Here is a 22797-nt window from a genome sequence, read left to right on the forward strand (position 1 = left end):
TATCATCCCTTCTTTTAATTTCTCTATTTAACCTTGCTAATCCGTTTTTGTTGCTGTCGTAGCAGGCAGGCAGCGGCTAGGAGGTAAATATATAACATAAGGATAGACAGAGGGAACAAGCTAGATTTATTCATTCACATTACACATTCAATCCTAAATTTTTCTTTTAGTCCTTTTTAAATATCCGCAAAAAATTTGGGTACGCCTAATATTATGACAAGAGATATATAAAATAGAAGATTGACACTTAAGAACAGGTATTTACTCTTTTATCGCATTTTCCAATAGATACTTAATAGCAGCACCATTATATATGCACCCGAACATTCAATGATTGATATTGTCAGTGTTACGTCAAAATCGTCAAAGTCCTATTTCACTTAAATTAAATCTATCAAGATAGGCATGATTAACAAGGCATTTAACAAACATTGAATATATTCTTCTATTGGGATAACTTCTTGCAGCAAAGGGGGCAGTAGGTAAAACAGGGTGAATTTTTGTATAAAGGTTGTTACTTCTGTTACAGAAAGCATTCCATTAAATTTCCCAGTTTTCCTTAATTCTTGTTTACGCAGCGAGACTAAATCACTTCTATTGAGCCAACTAATTTCTAATCCTGTTGAAGCCGCTTCTTTAGTAAAGTAATCTGCTTTGGTGTTACCCGAGATACCAGTATGTCCCTTTACCCAAATGAAAGAGACTGAATACCACTGTTTTTGTATGCATGTATGCTTAAACGAATTATCTAATGCAGACAACACAGATTATGAATCCGACAGGATTACTATTTGTGGATCGGACATTTTTTCTCAATAGTCCATTCCAGAGCTTGATATATTGCAAACAGTTCTGCGAAATAAATGGAACATTGCTGGTTTAATTTAAACATAATGTGTTCTTGATTGTTTTGGATATATACCGCACAACCAACTCCCAAAATAGATTTTGACCCATCTATGAAAATCTTATATGGCTTATCAAATTTGGCAAGTTGTTTCTGATGATGAAGGGAGTTGCTATCATCAAAAGTAAGGAAATAAACTTTGGTTTGGGAAGAAAGAATACTGAAATTAGATTGGAAGAAATTAGTTTCAGCTGGGATTTCTAAATAGGAAGAAACATTAGAAAATGCTATAGCTAAAGTTGGAGAATTTTTGTTATGCCACCATTTGTCAACTAAGTTAAACACAGATATGTCGGATATTTTTTGCAATAGGTAGGTTTGGTTATTACCTTGACATTTAGGGATACATTTTTCAGCTAAAAGAAGACGTCTTAAATGTAAGATTTAGTAGTTAATAGCTGGTATTTGTATTCGAAAATGGACGTTAACTGATCATGAAATAATAAGTGTAATTAACTTTTTTTATCCACTGTCTTATATAAAGTATTTTAAGGTAAAACGTTCCAAACCAGGTGAAATTTAGATTTTTATGAACTACAATTCATCTTGAATGTTAATTTACACGACAAAAATAAATTCCAACCTGACTTCAACACAAATTCTTTCCACAACAAGTATAACGTTGTGGTGTAGCGATAGAACAGTCAAATCACCGTCCCATATAGAAAATTTTCATGTTTGGTGTTACTTTAAGAACGTATTATGTTTTCCACTATTTATTTTAAAGGTCAGAGTAAATGGGTAAGAGTAAAATAAAAAGAGTTGTGCCAAACAAAAAACAAACCACTTAAAGTCAATACCCTTAACCAGCAATTCAGCAGACTGGCTAGTATTCCCTGCCTTATTCGAAACTGTACACGTATAGTTTCCAGCATGTTGCCAATCCACCGATTCCATACTTAAAACTGAAGTTCTTTTCCCAAACATTGACACAGTTATTCCTTGTTCTTCAGAAATCGGCTTTCCGTTGAAACTCCAATAAAACGTCATAGGGTTGTCGCCTTTACTGACGTAGCAAGATACTTGAGCCGTGTCACCTGTGTTCGCTTCGTCTTCGAAGGTAAATGGTGTGAGGTGTGGTAAAACTGGTGGTTAAAAATTTATTACAATTTTTTTTAATGGAAGTTTCTTAAAATGTTTATTTATTAATAAATTGTATTAAGTTTCTGAAACTTATCTTATTTAGTCTTATTTTTATATTCATAGCAGGTTCTTTTAAAACAGTTATGAAACCTGATAAGCGGTATCTTACAAAATCAAGGACTGAAATTTTTAATGTAGAAGATTTAAACAGAATTGACGGAGTTGTCTACAAAGCTTCAGAATGTGGAGCTCCAATTCGGTTAGCTTGGAGTAGTGGAGGGGAACTTTAAAATCCGCGCTATCACAAACTGAAATACTAGTTTCAAACTCGAGCTATAAACTATATCTCCGGTTCTTGGTCGTGGATTTTGACGTTTTTGTTTTTAATATGTACTCTTTACGTATATTACGAATATGCCTTTTTTTCTTAAATTTAAAATTAAATTAGTCGTATAAATTGTTTAAACAATATTTGACAACATCTTCTTCAGCAGCAGATCAAACAATGACTGGATTCGAAACTATTTTGAAGATTACGTATTTTTTTTAACAAAAGTTAAATTTAAACTGGGATGGTCTAAGAATAACGGTACTCTTTGCAGGTAATAAAGGAAATCTTAAAAGAATTCTTTATTCAGATTATTTTAATGGAAAGGAAAGGAAAGATAAGCATAGGGAGGCGTAGAATGTCATGGCTGCGCAACCTGAGAGAGTGGTACGGATGTACATCAAATGAACTTTTCAGAGCAGCCGTCTCAAAAGTCCGAATAGCTATGATGATTGCCGACCTCCGCCGCGGAGATGGCACTTGAAGAAGAAGAATGGAAATATCTAGGGCTTACGGAATTCTTTATAAGTGTCAAAATTTGAAAAGTGGTTATTAAAAAATATTGTTATAAAATTTTTTAAACTCAAAAATAAATAGAATTCAATTTAATTTAGTTCAATTGCGTTGGGTTATATGTAAATATTTGTTTAAGCTTGTTATAATTGTTTAATTTTATATTATTTATTTATATTCAGTAAAACTGGGGAAAAAAGTGTTATATAAGGAAACAGCAGTTAAAAACAAAAAACACTCATTGAAATAACCTAATAACAAAAACATTACAAGTTACCCTTAACAAGTAACTCAGTTGAATGCGTCGAAATCCCCGCCTTGTTCGAGACGACGCACGTGTAGTTGCCAGCATGGGATCCTTCCACATTATCTATACTCAATAGTGAGGTTTTAGTACCGAAGGGACTAATATTAACTGCTTTATCTTCGGGAATCTTTTTCCCGTTGAACATCCAAGAAAACGACAATGGCATATCACCCTTATTGACATAGCAAGACACCTGAACACTGTCCCCTGCGTTGGCTTCGTCTTCGAAGGTGAATGGGGTTATGTGGGGCAAAACTAGGATAAAAAGTGTCATAAAATTGTATGTTGAAAATAAAAAAAGCAGTGATGTAGCAAAATAGTGAAAAAAATTTGAATTCTACAGATTGTTTGATTGTTTTTTAGTAGTATTAGTAGTAAGTAGTATTAGGCCAGGCAAACAGATTCGATATAACAAAGATTTCCACCTATTTGTTTAATGAATAAAAAAAATTAGTATGTTAAAAATTATAAAAAGCAAGAGATGCCCGATATAATTTTATCCAAAATATAATTAATTAATAATAAAAAAATGACTTTTTTTTATGAATTGTACTACAAAAAATTTTAACACTAACGGTTAGTACAAAGCATGAGTACTCAGCCACAGTATGAGGACAAAAATATTATCAACTGTAAAAGAAAATATTGGAAAGATGTTACTTTACCTGCTTTGCAAAAAAGCAACATTCAAACGGACACAAAAAACTTGGATAGTATCATAAAGGGAATAAAAGAAACGATGAATCAATTCATTTGATGATACAATTGATCACCAACAATTGTTTATTATTTCAACTGGCAAAGCTACATCTAAAGAAGTTGCCGAATTCCTGCGCTGAACGTCAAAGAAACTGGCATTCAACAAACATTGGAGTTTATTTCAAATTGCTCTTCAACTCCTTCTCAAGATTTGAGAAAAACAAAATTTTGCTTCTCAAAACATCACAAAAGTTCTCATGACTAAAGATAAAAATAAGAAGGTGTTGATGAAAATGGAACGAGACATCTTTAGACGACTTCTGGCAGTTAGCATACAAAAGAAAATTAAACTAAAACATTGCTTGACTTTTACAGTCGCACCCATGCTGCCTGCACTTTTTCCATGAATGGTAAAATGTTGAAAATTCTTAAAGCAGCATTGGCGAAAACTTTGAAATCGAATACAGAAATGGTTGAGCTCACATTTATTAACGTAGAAATAATAGACGGCTTATCAAAAATTATGAACGTCAAGCTCGAAAGGAATTCGATATTCCATATAAAATTTTAGGACTTCAACAAGTTAGATCTAAAGATTTTTTCAAAGTTTTAAAGAGGCACTGGTACGCTTTTTGGCTAATTATTGGGATAATAAAAATTTGCTTACAATTATCCGAAACAAACAAATTTTTCTAACCGTTGCTCGCAATAGTTACGTTAAAAAAACTGAAGAAGCAGATTTTACGCGGATTATTTTTCACGCTCATAAAATTACAGCTGGACTAAGGATTTTGATTAGAGCTGAAGATTACTGACGAGAATTACTGATGTTTTGGTGATTTTGCTGGGAAGTATGCATACAATTTTACAATCCGCAATTTGGCTATCCTCTTCAGCAACTAAAAAGTTACTAACCAACACCTTTACCTGCTTTCCTCGCGTATGAGAAAACAAGCTTTTGAATTTGACAGCTATAGAAAAAGAGGGAGTTATAGGAGAAAAATATAAATAAGAGAAGGGAAAATGTATATAGAGGTTTGCCACAGTTGAAACAAAACCTGGAGATGGGATAAGGAAGATTTAATTAAAAAGGAGTCTCAAACAGATTGACCAAAGCAACTAATAAAGACAAAGCTAAATGAAGAGAGACGAGATAGCTTTATGTACTTGGAATTTAAGTGACAGTTGCAGGAAGGAGTTTTTGAAAAATTTACCGAAGCAAATGAAAAACTGTAACTTACAGTCCTAATCCTACATGGAATAAAGTAACATAGACACATCACCATCATCATCATCATCATCCAGCCTTCATTTATCACGTCCACTGCTGGACATAGGCCTCCCTTAAACTTCTCATTCTTTGCGATTTTGGGCTCTTTGTTCAATTTTTGGTGATACGCCTGATGTCATCAGCCCAACGTGTAGGTCGTCTTCCTCTACTACGTTTGTCTGCTCTTGGTCTCGAATGTGTAATTTTGCTCGTCCATCGTGAGTCATGCATTCTCGCTACATTAACTGTCCAATTCCATTTTAGTTCCGCTATGCATTCCACAACATCAGCAACACTCGTCCTTCTTCGCAGATCTTCGTTTCTTATTCGGTCCCGCGACGTCACTCCCAGCATATTTTCCGCCCCATAGGTCATGACCTGTAATACGCATTGGTCAAATACTTTTCCTCTGATGCTAATTGGTATGTTGGCCCTAAGTGTGTCTTGCAGTTTTCCAAAGGCTGCCCACGCTAAAATAAAGTGCTAAAGTCTTTGGATTTCGCATGTTTGGTTATCCCTGCTGATTCTTATTTCGTGATCCAAATACGTATATTTCTTCACCAGTTCTACCGCTTTGTTTTGAATAGTTAAATAGTTATTGGGGACCATATTTGTCATAAACTTAGTTTTGGTCAAGCTCATTCTGAGGCCCACCTTTCAACATGCAAAGTCCAATTCATTTAACATATCTGTGGTTTGTCCTAAATTATCTGTTATAAGGACAATGTCATCTGCGAAATGGAGTTGGTTAAGTTTTTCGTCGTCTATTGTTACTGGTCTGTGGTCCCAATTGACCATCTTAAAGGCATACTCTAATGCCGTTATAAATAATTTCGATGACAGTGTATTTCCTTACCTTATCCCACGTTTTATTTTTATTGGTCAGGTTTTATCGTGTATCTTCACAGTCACAGTAGCATTTTTGTAAATATTGTAAATAAGTTCACCATACCTATGACCAATCCTGCTGTCATTCATTGCTTCTATAAGGACAAGATATTTGTTGTATTCCTTAGATTTATCAATGAGCGTCTTTCCTGTATGGAGGTGATCATTGGTACCATAATTTGATCGGAATCCTGCCTGCTCTCTCGGTTGGTACAAATCTAATTTTTTGTCCAATCTTGATGTCACTAACCTAGTGAAGAGCTTGTATATGTGGTTGGTTCCACAGGCTAATAGGTCTATAATTTTCTAGGTCCGTGCTATCTCCTTTTTTATGCAAAAAGGATGGTTATAGCATTGTTCCATTCTTTGGGCACCTCTCTTTACTGCAAACATAGATTAAACAGTCTTCTTAATTGATTTAATAGCGCATCTCCTCCATTTATGATACCTTCTATTACAATTCCATCCTCTCCTGGGGCTTTTTTATTTTTCATTTTTCTCCAACGCTTGTAAATCTCATCTACCTTCATTTCTGGCATTAGTTCGGAATCTTGCTTCATGATCTTCATTGAAATGGCTGTCTGTATTCCTGTTTGAACAGAGACACGGAATTTCAGAAAAGGGCGATTATATATTTTTTTAGTGGGGATAACAGTTTACTAGAAGTAAGCTTTTCAATAAACAAAGGTCTTCTGTCCCAATCATACAAGCTTTTCATGAGAATAATAACAAATAGACCGGAAAAGAAATTTGAGCTATAACCAGTAGCAGGCAGGATTCAGGAAGTACAGTACAACATAACACCTACATACAGTGACTAAAATAACATATCTTTATGTTTACGCTTTGTAGATTTCAAGAAGGCGTATGACGCTATTGAAGCAAACAATTATTTCTGACATGCCAAATTACGGCATGGATCTATAGTAAACCAACCTTAAGAATACAGTTACATGAATTAACATAAAAAGTTACAATACAGAGAGGCAGTGATACAGAAACACAGAGAATTTCTATCCAGAATCGAAAAAAGAAGCAGCCATTAGCAGCATAAAATTATTTTCTATAAGGTCGAACAAGAAAATCTAATGGGGCAGCGACAGAAACGACAAGCATTGGAGAAAGCATTTTGAAAATTTTTAAATAGCAATCCTCGGCAAAAAATTTAAATTTAGAGGTGTCCGAATAGTAAGACAAACCATAGACAAAAATAGTAAAACAAAAAATCCAATTAAATATAACGAAACTGATCGAATAATTAAAAAGAGAATAAAAGAAGCTAAGTAGAGAATGTTACATGAGCAGTGCCAAGAACTAGAAGAAATTGAGAAAAAATGACTTTTTTAACATGCATAAAAGAATTAGAGTACTAACAGGAATGAGAAAAATACTTCAAACTAGGCAACTAAGAGATAAAAGTGGTGCACTTATAACAGATATAAACCAAAAAATGCAGAGATGGACACAATATATAGCACAACTTTTTGAAGACAAAGAGAGAACAGAAGCACCAAAGGAATTTAAGGATGATACTGGGCCTGACATTATACGAGAAGAAATTGAATATGCAATGAAACAAGCTAAAGGTGGTAAATCTCCCGGGTCTGATAAAGTTCCTATCGAATTACTCAAAATTGTGAATACTGAATCTATTGACCTTCTTTTGGATCTATTCAATACCATATATAGAACAGGTATAATATCTAAAGAATGGCTCCAATCAACATTCATACTGCTACCCAAAAAAGCCAATGCAAAGGAGTGCAATGAACATCGCACCATAACCTTAATGAGTCATGTGTTGAAATTGTTTTTAAAAGTAATTCACAATAGAATACATAAGAAATTAGATGAAGGCATAAGTAATACACAAACGGCAATTAGGAAAGGACTGGGAACACGAGATGCATTGTTTGCAGTAAGTGTTCTTTCGCAGAGATGCTTAGATATAAATCAGGAAGTATATGCCTGTTTCATTGATTTTGAGAAGGCATTTGACAGAGTGCAGCATAATCGGATTGAAGAAATTTTATTAAATAAAAACATAGTAGAGACATTAGAATCATATGTAACCTCTATTGGAACCAAACAGCAAAAGTGAAAGTTAAAAATGAACTGACTGAGAATATCCAGATTCGCCGTGGGGTCCACCAAGGGTGTATTTTATCACCCTTGTTATTCAATTTATACAGTGAAGCCATCTCAGAATTAGCGCTTGCCGATGTCAGTGAGGGCCTTATAATAAACGGTGAGCCACTTAATAACATAAGATATGCTGACGACACCGTCCTTCTGGCAGGAACACTAGAAGAACTGCAACACCTTGCTGAACAACTAAATATATATTGCAACGATTATGGACTAAAAATAAATTTGAAGAAAACCAAGTTCATGGTATTTACAAAAGTACAAAACATCAAAGTTAAGCTAGTACTAGATGATACAGAAATTGAACAAATATCTTCGTACAAATACCTTGGAGCATGGATCACAGAAGATACTGATCAGACAAAAGAAATAAGATGCCGCATTGAAATTGCACGGTCAACTTTTAATAGAATGAGAAAACTTTTTTGTAATCGCCATATCAATATATCGCTCCGAATAAGAATGCTTCGATGTTGTATTTTCTCTACCCTTTTGTATGGGGTTGAAGCTTGGACACTTAAAAAATCCAACATTAAAAACCTAGAAGCATTCGAAATGTGGTGTTACCGACGTATTTTGAAAATATCATGGATGGATCGCAAAACAAACGAGTTCTCGAACAACTAGGAAAACAAGGCAAAGTTTTAAATTCCATAAAAATCGGGAAATTGGAATACTAAGGAATATAATGCAGGGTAAAATCAAAGGCAGAAGAAGCGTAAGAAGACGTAAAATCTTGTGGCTACGCAATATCCGTGAATGGGTTGGATGCAGTTCAATTGAACTGCAGGCGCGTAACCAACAAAATCATAATTGCCAGAATGATTTCCAATCTCCGATAGGAGCGAAACTTGAAGAAGAACAAGTATAGTAAGAAGTACCGAAAAGAGAGAAATTTAAGGAATTTATTAAACATCTTAAGAATAAAAAGAGTAAAGTAGAAACTAAGTAGAGAAAGAGAGTATTAACAAATTGTAATTATTTGTTATAACAATTACCAAAGTGCTTTAAATTTACCCATAGGGTCATTTTTCACAACAAAATTTTCAAAATTATGCATATATTTATGTTCTTTGCCTGGCCTATACGCAAGAAAATAAAAATACTATAAAAATCAACTTCTACACACTATACCGTTGATGTACAATTCAGAACTATGCGTAGCAGTACCACCTCTATTCGAAACGCTGCAGGTATATACCCCCGCATGCTCTGGTTGTACTGAGTTGATTGTCAAAAGATTGGTTCTGGCTCCAATAGATATCGTATTGATTCCTAAGTTTGTTTTAATTTCTTCTCCGTTGAGTAACCAAGTTATATTTAGAGGAGTGTCGCCTTTGGCGACGTAACAATTTAACTGAACGTTGTCGCCTGTGTTAGCTTCATCTTCAAACTCGAACGGAGTGATGTGAGGAAGAACTGCCATAAAATATTTGTTTTAATAGTTGTAGTAGTAACTATGGTTTTGAAGAATTTTAGAGAAAAATGTACATTTGGTAAACATAAAAAGTAAAAAATGTTCTTAGATTATGAAGAAAAGGTTAAAAAAACAACATAAAAATAAAGAAAAATTAAATAAAGAGCAGAAACACAAATGTAGTATCCAAGACATTGAAAGACAACTTAATTTTAATAAAGGGATCTCCATTATCGAGGAAAATGTAATAGAATAGTTTCTAAATATGATACAAAACTATTCATGAGACCACCTAATAAATTGAATGAAAAAGAAGAACAGGGAAAACGTTTTTCTCAGAAAGAAAAAAGGACGAATAAACTATGTTGTAGCTATTCGGTTAAAATTATTTAAAACGAACATTAAAGGCAGGTTTTAGGAGTGTGTAGGACTAACTAGTGGTTTAATAAATTAAATAAAAGACCAATTGTACCGTTAATAAATAATTCAGCGGTATGTTCAGCTGCACCGCCCCTATTCGAAGATCGACACGTATATTTTCCCGCGTGTTCCGGCTGAGCGGAATTTATCGAGAGCAGGTTTGTTTTACTTCCTATGGAGATTGTATTTACGCCAATATTATTATTGATTTCTACTCCATTAAACAACCACGTTATGTTCAGGGGTAGATCGCCCTTGCTAACGTAACAGGTCAGTTGCACGCTGTCCCCGGTGTTGGCCTCGTCCTCGAACTCGAAAGGGGTGATGTGTGGTATAACTAAAGGAAGATTATTGTTTTTAACTATGATAAGGTAGTTATTATAACACTGTTTGCAGTGGCATCTTGTATAATGTAGGCAGTAAAATAAAAATTCTACAAAATTGGTTATCACTCGACAAAAATTCATATTAACAAAAGTATATAAACCTTGTTGTGAATGTCCTTTTCCCTAACATAGGGTTGAGAAAGTGGTTGATTATAACAGACTCCGATTAATTAATCTTCGTCGAAGCAATGTATACTTCGATGATAAAGAAATATCGTAGCCTACGAGTTTAAGTATTTTTATTTTATTCAAAGAATCAGCATTTTATGGAGATTTTCAAAGCAAGGGGAGATTTTACGATAATTTTTATTATCGACTATTCAAAAACCTTTTAGTGAGAATAGAATGATAAAAAATACGGGTGTGTGGTTCGAATTGTTTTTATAACGGCAAAATAAAACTTGAACTAGATTCTTCTTCTTTGGGTGCCGTGTCCGTATTCAGACGTTGGCCGTCATCATGTTTACAATTTCCTAAAACCTTTCTCTATCGGCTGCTGTGCGAAATAATTCTTCTACTGTGGAACCACACCATTGTCTAATATTACGCAGCCATGAAAGTTTCTTTCGACCAATCCATCTCTTTCCTTCCACTTTTCCTTGTATTATAAGGCGAAGTACATGGTATTTAGGTCCTCTAATTATATGGCCGAAGTATTCTGTTTTTCTCCTCTTTATGGTGTTTATGAGCAGACGTTCTGAATTGATCATTTGAAGAACATCTTCATTGGAAGTGTGCGAAGCCCACGATATCTTTAGGATTCGTCTATAGCACCACAATTCGAATGCTTCTAACTTGTTTAGCATTGTGGTTTTTAACGTCCATGTCTCACAACCATACAATAGGATGGACCACACATAACATTTCAGGACCTTCTTACGAATATTAATCGACAGGTTTCTGTTGCATAAAACTGGTTTCCAGGTCATAAAAGCCTTACGTGATATTTCGATCCTGGTTATTATCTCTTCATCAGAGTCACAATTTACATTTAATGAATGAACTAGATTACTGACCCCTAAAAGTATGTAGTCTGTTAATTCGTGTATTGTGTAAATAATATATCTAAAAAAAATTGATTTTTATGTGCAAGTATAAAAAAGAGTCGGTTCAAGTTGTTTTTATATCGATAATGTCGTTTCGGGTCGACTCTCAGATATTATGTAAATAATCCTTTCTTAGAATCAATATGAAATGGTCTGCTGATTTATGAGATAAAAACTTTAAGACATTTAACGAAAACTTATTCTTTTACGATATAATTACAGAGGCGTAGTCTGTACTCATAGACAAATATTACACATAAACTGACTGCTAATATACAGTCACTTTGTGCGTGACAGTGAAACTGGCGCAAAGCAGTCCTTGCATCTCTTTTTAATGGTCCGGGTATATCGACCACGTGACCTTCTCATTGGTTATTTGCTGCTTTTTATCAATTTTCTCTGTCGCACTAGGGAAACGGGACTGAATTGCAGCAGTAAGTCTATTTGTATTATATGTCTGTACTATTAATGAAAAATATGGTAGGTTATAATATACACAACCAAACTTATATGGAATCACCATGTATTTCAAACTAATATTTATTTCTTTTGAAAAAACTTATTATTATTGCGAAGAATAAAGGTTTTTATTGAAAATAAACAAACCAATAAAACAATCAGATGCCCGGCACAGTATAGATTATTTGTTTTAGTTGTAAATTAAACAAAAATCTATAAACTAACTTTCGCTTTCTAAAAAGAAAATATGCCTTATATGGGGTTAACGGAGGTGCAAAGGGGAAAGATTACTGATCTTGTGGATCAACGAATGTCTCAGAAGGATATAGCTACAGTAATAGGCGTAACACAGGGCGTTGTGTCGAAAACCTATGCTAGGTATCAGGAGTTCGGAGCGCTTAAGAATAGACCAAGATAAAATCGCCAAAAAGTAACAACCGCTTGCCACGATAGTTTTATTGCCCAAGTAGCTAGAAAAGAACCAACAATTTCTCACCCGCAACTCCAAAAGCAGCTTTTTGAAGGTACAGGTGTGTTTCAGTTGAAACGATACGAAGACTTCGTGCCCAAGGTCTATACAGCAGTAGACAGTTACGGATTCCCGAGTTAACCAGTCAGCACAAGATTGATCATCTAAATTGGTGACTTCAACACCAAAACTGGAACATTGGAAATTGGCAAAATGTGATATTTTCAGACGAAACCAGGAGTTGTATAAAGTCATATGACCGATGAATTTGTTAGAGAGCGAGGAAGACGAGCAAGAACGGAACCAACCAGATCTGTTCATAGACCTAAAGAAGGAAGTGTTATATTCTGGGAAAGTAATATGGTCGGTGAAAAAACTTCTTTAATTTCCATTCAACCAACTTTAACAGCTTGTAGGTATGTTGATTTGGTTCTAGAACCTCTAGTTAGACTCTAAAAAAGTGACCTGCTTTCTCACCCGACTTTAACCCTATGGAGCATTTGTGGGATATGCTTAAAAAAATAATTAGAATTCGCCAGGATAATCCACAAAACACCGTACAACTAGTACAACTTGTTCTTGAAGAAAGGAAACAACCTACCACAATAAAATGTTGACAATTTGTTTAGGAGCGTACCCACGAGAATTGGAGTTTGCATAAGGCCTAGCGTTAGTAACACTGACTACCACAAAATAAATAAAAACAATTTAAACATAATTCCTTTTACATTGAAATTTTGTATGCTATTGACTTTAAACAAATAATTTCAATTTTATTATTTAAGAATTTATGGGTTTCTTTAATTTTTATGTATTGGTGATTAAATTGCTTTAAAATAAATCTTCTGTGACTTCGTAGATTGGTTTATTTTAAATTCGCTTAAAATAATAGGAAATATCAGATGATTCGATATAAGTTTGGTTGTGCGTATGTTTCAGAAGACAATAGTTTCAAAAGCAAAATAAACAATGTTTCTCGACATTTGTTTTTCCTCCCAACGTGTTTCGATAAACATTGCCCTCGCCAGAAGTTGGAGTTTCAAAGTAATTGAGAGTTTAACTGGAATTCCGCCTTCTCGTTAATTTAGTGTTTAGTGAAATACGTTACGGTGGCAAACAAATACAGGGGAGTAAGAAATGCTTCATTGTATGATACAATAAGATCATTAGGAATAACACAAATTTATAAGATTTATAAGCATTTTTAATGCTTAAGCACACTTCAGTTAATAGATCAGCTATTTTCTTTCATAGCCTTTTAACAACAATCGGATGAACTATCGTAGGAATATTGTTCTGAAGCTATTTTCTTGTGGCATTTTAAATTAATTACTATTTAACTGGGAATAAGCCACAATTAAAGGTTAAAATACGTTTATTGACGTTTCAATTTCCACTTCGGAAATCGTTCTCAAAATACAAACATTAGTAAATTAAACAAATTTTGTTTTTGTTACTTAGTGAAAAATTCTTCTAATAATTTAATTTTATCTGACTCATCTATATTGACAATTCAGACATACATTATACATTTTAAAGTAGACGACTTTAAAATGATATTGCCAATATTGTTGAGTTGCGTTCCTGGGACGACTTTACTTATAAGATAGTTCATTCGATTAAATGAAATCAACTTTAACGTGAGAATATCCGTCAGAAAAAATCATAACATGTAATTCGTCTTTAAAAAGACAAATACATGCCATGATGACAGTAAAATTCTCCCGTTAGTGATTCTTGTTCATTGTTAGGTTTGGTTTTGGACAAAATAGATCTCAACGTGTTTGTTGTTTTGAATGTTGTTGAAATGTTGAATTTATTTCCTATCCTTTTAAGCTTTTCCGATAATCCTTTTATGTATGGTATTGTTAAGAAAGGACAAAGAATTGCATTTATAAAATACCTTGTGAATGCGATCAGTTTTATTTAGGTGAAACATCAAGGCCATTAAATGTTAGAATAAGTGAACATCAATCCTATATTAAAAATAGAGAATTTGATAGATCTCAAATATGTAAACATGCATGGGATAATGAACATAGGGTTTAATGGAATGATTCAAATATAGTCCTAAAAGAAACTGATGGTAAAAAGAGAAAAATCAAAGAAGCGGCTCTAATTATGCTAAATGAGACCAATTGCGTCGCGAATTCCTCGGCAGAATGTAGTAGGATCTGGTTACCCATATTGAAAGAGGAAGTTATTAAAAGGAAAATACCAGTATTGGTAAGTCAGTAACATATAGAGAATACATCATTTATATTTTTTAAATAACAAACATATAAAATCGGAATTTGGTATTTATTGAAGGTAAACTAAATGCAAGATCAAATACTTACCATGTCGGGATAGTATTATGAGGTTTTTTCCTGGTTTTTCCCTCATAATTTACTATGGAATCACTAACGGGAGAATTTTACTGTCATCATGGCATGTATTTGTCTTTTTAAAGACGAATTACATGTTATGATTTTTTCTGACGGATATTCTCACGTTAAAGTTGATTTCATTTAATCGAATGAACTATCTTATAAGTAAAGTCGTCCCAGGAACGCAACTCAACAATATTGGCAATATCATTTTAAAGTCGTCTACTTTAAAATGTATAATGTATGTCTGAATTGTCAATATAGATGAGTCAGATAAAATTAAATTATTAGAAGAATTTTTCACTAAGTAACAAAAACAAAATTTGTTTAATTTACTAATGTTTGTATTTTGAGAACGATTTCCGAAGTGGAAATTGAAACGTCAATAAATGTATTTTAACCTTTAATTGTGGCTTATTCCCATTTAAATATTAATTAATCGTAGGAATAATTACAGTTCCCATGAGAAATCTTGTTCTTCTGCTTCATTCAGAGATCAGGGATATATATTGAAATCCGACAATAATGGAACCAATGTTTTTATCTTTCCCGATATTTGTGTAAGATCGTTGCTGATTAAAATGACTCATTTGTCGGAGCTGTAAATCCCGAATTACTATTTTTATTCTTACAAGGTATTTACCTTGAAAAAAATGAAAGGTATTCTTATATGATACCAAATTTACTTCAAAATCGTCAGAGAGGCAATTAATATTTTAGACAATCACTTTTCAAATGGTTAATGTAAATGTTTAAAATAAAAAAAATTAAATTGGATTGTTGAAAAATGTTGGTGCAATGGCAACAAAAAATCAAAACACAAGCAAAAAACTAAGTAAAAACTATCATATCTCGCTACCGTTTACATGTAATTCAGCAGAATACGACGATTTCCCGGCAGAATTTTCTGCCGAACAAACATAAACGCCGCGGTGACGTGCTTGCACCATATCTATACTAATAGTACTCATTTTCTTCCCCAACTTTGTAACCAATATTCCATCTTGAAGATTGACGGTCTTATTATCGTGAGACCATGTAATGTTAACGGGCAAATCCCCTTTATGTACGTTACAAGTAGTGGATGCCGAATCACCCGAATTCACAGATGAGTCTCCAAAATCAAAGTGAAGAATTTGAGGAAGGACTATAACAGTTCAAACAATATTTAAATATTTTGGATACCCATTGTCTTATTTATACTTGTTTCCTAATTATTTTACATGTATAACTGTAAACATTTAGGGATATATACTAGTTTGGGTTATTCAATCAACGATACAAGGTAAAGGCAGCCAAATTTTTACGAATACGGAGAATTTTGATTTCTGAATCCTGAATACAGGACCCGATTTGAAGCTCGTTCCACATTATTTATCATCGATCAAGCATATTCAGTCATCTTATACGCTTCTAAAATGAGTGGATGATCTAGGAAATCCTATACCTAATGGAAGTTCGACGGAAACATAAAAATAGAAATATTAACAAATACTGCGAAATCAATAAACTCAAAAATTAAGCGAGCTAAAGAATTTTGACTCGAGAACTCGAGCTCGAGCCAAAGAATGGAAGAGATACATCAGGCTACTTAAATGTTTGAACGACGAAAACATTACATACTTAATAACTTTCTTTAACAAAATTTACAACGAAGAAAAAATACCAGATGATTGGTTGAAGTCACTGTTTATAACATAACCAACGAAAAGTAGGCCCGCCAAATAGTGTGACTTTAGATAATCAGTTTGATGAGCCACACACTTAAGATATTTTTGCAAATTATACAAAACCGAGTATTCCTTCTGTGTGAGAATGAGTAATATAAAATTTGGATTTAAAAATGGTCCAGTAACTAAATATAGGCACTGTATTGTATGAGCGTTTTCTTAAAAAAGAGTACAACACGATACACTTTTCGATTGCCTGCTTCTAAAATACTTATATTAAAATAAGGTAACCCCTATCCAAATTGGAGATAGTCGTAGTGAGTAACTGCCCATCAAATTTCATTTACTGCCCATAAATGCCATGAAACTTTTCTGAATGATTTCTAAATAGTTCTTTTAGCATAAACAAAAATCGTCATTTTTGCCGCCATTTTAAGCTATATAAATTTTTAAACTACTTAGTCTAATGATAATTGGATTTTGCAAATCTCCAATAAATACCAATTTCAATTTCTGTATAAGTTCTTCACGATTCAACAGCGCCCTATATCTGCAGCTGAGAGGAAATACACGAAAGAAAAATAACATGCTCATACAGTATTCATTGATTTATTGATTGATATAATAGTTTCACGGGAGATTCTATAGTGGGCGCTCGGTAAGATAGTGGGATCAATTGACATTGATATAACCCAAGATAGAATATGAAAAAATGTAATCAGGAAAGCCGATGCCTAGTCCTAGGGATTAATGCAAAGATAATGATGATGATTGGTATACTTACACAAAACATTTTTATTATTTACTCTGAAAGTTAGATAGCATTCAGCACAATAAATACTTAGCATTCAACCACAAAAGCCTCTACAGATTAGTGAAATACCAGAAGGAAATACGAACACTGAGTTCAGAAAAGGATCTAAAGAACAATTTGAAAAACAACATAAAGAAGCAAAAAAACTATGACCAAGCTGAATTGCAGGATGAAATTATGAAAATAAAGCGAACCACTTAGGAGTAACAGTGAAAAGAATATATACAAGCGATAAGATATGTCAAAACCAGGGAAAGAAAGTGCAAAAGGACCGTTAAACCGCATATAAAGATCCAAAGCTGCCACAAGGAAAGTCAAAGAGACAACAAGGATTTACAAACGAACTCCACAGAAGACGGTGACTGCGCCATGTACAGAGAATGCTTCAAACGAGTTGCATTAAGAAAAGGAAGATACAATGGCTGACAGCAGTGGAGGAACATTTGGAGAAGCTAAACATTAGAAGTTGTAACGCTAGGACCAGGTTCTTCAGACTGTATTGAGCAAATATGGTTTGTATTTTTTTTGACGTATATTCATAGTTGTTATGCTAACACAAATTTTTTTATCGGAATCGGTCTATGCTAACTAGATATTAATACATTCTAGCATTAACATCAATATTGTTGGGACACCATGTATATACCTTGGTGCCGAATGTTGAAACTTTGATGAGTAAACGTTATTTTTAGTAAAATAGAAGCTTAAAATAGGTTAAAAATAGACAAGGTTGGGTAAAAGAATGCTCATTAAAAAAGAAAACAACAACTGAAACATGTTAACCGCTTCTTGTTTTATTTTCGTTGATTTTTTTTGGACATCCCCAATACACACAATCGTTTCCAATCTATTAATTTAACACTTTCTTTCTATGGATTGAATTTCAATAAAACCTAACTTTCTATACGTTCTTCTAGAAAAAACTGGTCTATATTAGAAAGATTTATCCTTTTATTCATCTTAAAGTTACTAAGAAAACCACTACAAATAATAGAAGAAAACTATGTTCAAAAAGGAGTTGAAAATTTTTATATAATAATAATAGTCTCCCGTTTTATACCGCTGTCGCGGCTTTGGGAGTATAGCAGGGTAGTCTGCTATATCTAGGGCCTACGGTATACAAGGAAGGTAACATGGGCAGTGCTACGCTTCAACCGTCTATTATTACCCCTGATTTTACCCAAGGTACTCATTTTTATTCAGGCTGAGTCGACCTGGGGCCTATAGACATTTTTAAAATGTCTAGATGTTCTTGCCGGCGGTGGGATTCGAACCCCGGACCACCGGCTTGCGAGTCAAGCATCCTACCGCTTGCGCTACGCAGAAAATTTTTATCAATGAGTAAAAAAGATACGGGTGAAACAAAATAAAAGCACAATTTTTTGCAGAAATAAAGATGGTATGTTACCAGGAGACAAAACAGAAAAATTAATCAGATGGGCAGAGTATTTCGACGAATTATTAAATGATAAATGCTAAACAGAAACAGAAATGTCACAACAACACAAGAAACAGAACAACACAAGAACCGACAGACAAGGAGGTAATAGAAGTAATAAAAGAGCTAAAAAATAATAAAAGTGCGCGAGAAAGCGGGGTACCAGCAGAAATATTAAAAGTAGGAGGAGATACACTGCAGCAAGAGATGGCTCGGTATTAAATAGCTTTATGAGTTCAACATATGCATTGTCAGGTCCAGGAACTCCATGACATATTTTAGTTGTGATATTGCTTTTTCTACTTTATCTGATGTGATTGGTAAGTGGTCATTACATATGTAGGATGGAGGTTGTTCGGATCTATAAAGTAGGTTACAAGAGGCTTACAATCGTCTATAGTGCAGCTAACTAGAAAAGGGGACCAGAAACTTGTCTAATATAGACATCTACATTTATGGATCTTTTATCAATAACGATCACATTTCTGGTTCGGAATAGATGACTGAGAGTCTGAGACTGACTCTTGGAATGATTAAAGAAGTCAAATTTTCTAATACAGATGTGATTTCGTAGACGGTAGTACATAAAGCAGAATGGACAGAAAGTTTTAAATAATTAGATAGAAAACGACTGTGTATCTAGTTCCAACGAAGATGAAACGAAGAACCTTTGACACGTCTGACTACCATCAATTAAACCCAAAAATACCATTAATATGCAATTCCGTCGATTCTGTACTCGATCCAGCTCTATTTTGAGCCACACATGTATAATTTCCGGAATGTGCTTCACGTACATCGTCTATCGTTAGAGAACTAACTTTTTTACTGACTTGGGAAATGACGATCCCGTCTCCGTACTCGATTCTTTTGCTGTTATGAAACCAAGTTATATTAATCGGCAGATCTCCTTTGAAGACTGTACACTGCAACGACGCCACGTCTCCCGAGTTGACGGACTCCTCGCCAAAGTTAAAAGGTAAAATTTGAGGGATAGCTGCAATAAATAAACGATTCAAACAGCAAATTGACATGCTTTGAATGCAACTATGTTATAAACAAATACCATTGATACTAAGGATAGTGGAAAATTCTGAAACCCCAGCTTTGTTTTTGGCAACACAGGTGTACGTTCCGGAGTGTTCTTCTTTTACAGATTCTATGGTGATAGAGCTTGCTTTTTTCCCGACTTTAGTGATTTGAATTCCGTCATTTTCCGTGAGACTTCTGTTGTTATGGTACCAAGTTATGGTAAGAGGCAAGTCTCCTTTATGTACTGAACATTGAGTAGATGTATAGTCCCCGGAATTAACCGTTTCTTCTCCAAAATCAAATGGAGTTATAATTGGAGGAACTAAAAGTTATTTCAAATAAATTGTTGGACAAAATTTATCCATATTTCTTTATGGAATCACTTTGTATTTATAAAAGAGAGTCATATAACATATTTGTTCCTTTGGGATAAATGCAGGAAATTGTATGAGTAATAAATATACCTAAAAAAATGGAAATATTACTAACTACTATAAAAATTACTATCTACGATCTGATTACTATGATTCACCATTAACGTTTAATTCCACAGAAAAACTAGCAGATCCTGCTGTATTTTGTGCTAGGCAAGTATAGACTCCAACATGGTCCTCATTTACAGACTCAATAGTAAGACTACTAACTTTTTTTCCATTTTGTAAAATGAGTATGCCACTATTGTAGCCAATAGTTTTGTTTTTGTGCAGCCAGGTAATATTTAGAGGAAAGTCTCCTTTATAGACTGTGCAAGTTAAGGAAGCTACATCGCCCGAATTCACAGATTCTTCCCCAAAGTTAAAAGGGAGAATTTGAGGCGACACTGAAAGATGTTTAAAACAAATTCAAAAATAAATATGGGCAATAATTTGTCTTAAGGGAGGCCTATGATATCTCCTATCTGTTTGTTTTAATCAAAAATAATACATCGAGTAGTTTTATTTATTTTAAGTTCTTTGTAGATGAAGATACATTTGTAAACATTATCTCTTGGTACGTACTATTAAATGTACAACTATAGTAGTGCAATGAACGGTGTACAATTGAAGTAATCTGGGGCTCAGGAGAGAGACGAAAATCTGAAGAAGAGTTATGCAAATCAAATTAATGAAAGAATGCGAATAATAGAACAAAATGATGATATCGAAGAGATGGTCAATGATATTAAAGGAACGATTCTGGCAGTAAACAGGGAAGTTAAAACACAGATCAGAAAGAGAAAGCATAACGAATGGATGACGGACGAAATTATGGATCTAATGGAAAAGCGAAGGCAACATAAACAACAACGTAATCAAGACAAATACAAACAGATACACAAAGAAATTCGCCAGAAAATTAAGAAAGCAAAAGAACGTTGGATGGTGGAAAGGTGCAACGAAATAGAACAATTGCAGGAAAAAGGAGATAGTTTTGGACTACATAAGAAGATCAAAGAAATATCGAATATATACAAAAGCCACCACAGAACAAGAATACGCAACGACAGAAACGAATACATAGAGTCAGAAGAGGAGATAGCAATGGCGTGGAAAGAATACGCAGAAAGACTTTTTAATGATGAAAGACCAACACAACCAACGCGCAAACTTCCTTCCGAAAACTTATCAGGGCCATCAATAATGCGAAGTGAAATAGAATATGCAGTTAGAACCACAAAGATGCATAAAGCAACAGGTCCAGATGAAATTAATATAGAAGCAATAAAACTACTAGACGAGGAGAATATCGAAATCTTGGTAAAGCTGTTCAATAGAATTTATGATACTGGTTACATTCCGCGAGAATGGCTGCAGTCATCCTTTGTGATGATCCCAAAAACAGCTAATGCCACAAAATGCAATGAACACCGCTTAATCAGTTTAATGAGTCACTTGCTGAAACTCTTCCTTAGGATATTACACTCAAGAATGTACAAGATACTAGAAGAACTTAGCGGGTCAACACAATTCGGTTTTAAGGGAGGACTAGGAACAAGAGAGGCAATTTTATGTTTGAACACCTTAATACAAAACTATTTAGATCAACGAAAAGATGTCTACCTCACCTTCATCGACTACGAGAAGGCATTTGACAATGTTAAACATGATATCATGATGGAACTACTACATAGGGCCAACATGGACCAGAAGGAGATCAGAATTATTCAGAATCTATACTGGAACCAAATGGCAAAGGTGAGGATTGATCAAGACCAATATACGGATGAATTTGAAATCCGGAAAGGTGTCCGCCAAGGCTGCATACTCTCTCCGATGCTTTTTAATTTATATGTTGAAAATATATTTGCGGAAGCATTAGAAGACATGGAATTAGGCATTAAGGTGAACGGCATACCAATTAGCAACCTACGCTATGCGGACGACACAGTGATTATAACTGATAATTTGGAAGATCAGCAGTTATTACTTGATAGGGTGAATAGCATAGGTAAAAAATATGGCCTCAAAATCAACATTTTGAAAACGAAATATATGGTCATTAGCAGAAACCCTCCAGAAAACCCGATAATATGCATAGGTGACGATCGCATAAAACGCGTGAAAACTTTTAAATACCTTGGCACCACAATCAATGACCAATCGGATCCACAACAAGAGATAAAAACCCGAATACAAATGGCAAGACAAGCTTTTGTGAAATTCAGACCGCTCCTATGTAATCAAAACCTAAATTTCGAAATACGCTACAGAATGGTCAAGTGCTACATATGGTCCATCTTGCTTTATGGCATGGAAACGTGGACTTTGAAAAAAACATCTATCAACAAACTTGAAGCATTTGAAATGTGGTCATTGAGAAGAATGATGCGCATACCTTGGGTGGATAGAGTTCGAAACGATGACGTCCTTAAGAGAGCCGGCGTGGAAAGAGAACTCTTTGAATTAATTAAAAAACGCAAGATTGGTTACCTTGGGCACATATTGAGAGGAGCAAAATATGAAATACCACAGTTAATCCTACAAGGGAAGATCGAAGGTAGGAGAGGAGCCGGCCGCAAACAATTATCCTGGTTAAGGAATATTAAAGAATGGACAGGAATACACAATACAGGCGAGCTGTGTCACGCCGCCAAGAACAGAATTCTAGTAATGAGATAGTCGCCTACGCACTTTGGTGTATGGCATGTTAAGAAG

General features: G+C 34.2%; 1 protein-coding gene across 5 annotated transcripts in view; it reads right to left on the reverse strand.

The window, feature by feature from the left end:
* The window catches only part of Dscam1 (Down syndrome cell adhesion molecule 1), a 501009-nt gene that overhangs the window by 160942 nt on the left and 317270 nt on the right, over nt 1–22797 (reverse strand). Inside the window, exon 4 of one of the 5 annotated variants that reach the window (XM_072545253.1) lies at nt 19341–19628. The exons of the other annotated variants lie outside the window; for them this stretch is intronic. Within the exon in view, the coding sequence (XP_072401354.1) occupies nt 19341–19628 (288 nt within the window). The remainder of the gene's footprint in view (nt 1–19340; nt 19629–22797) is intronic. 5 annotated transcript variants of the gene reach the window in all.

Source organism: Diabrotica undecimpunctata, chromosome 9 (assembly GCF_040954645.1).
Source record: "Diabrotica undecimpunctata isolate CICGRU chromosome 9, icDiaUnde3, whole genome shotgun sequence".
Taxonomy (NCBI): domain Eukaryota; kingdom Metazoa; phylum Arthropoda; class Insecta; order Coleoptera; family Chrysomelidae; genus Diabrotica; species Diabrotica undecimpunctata.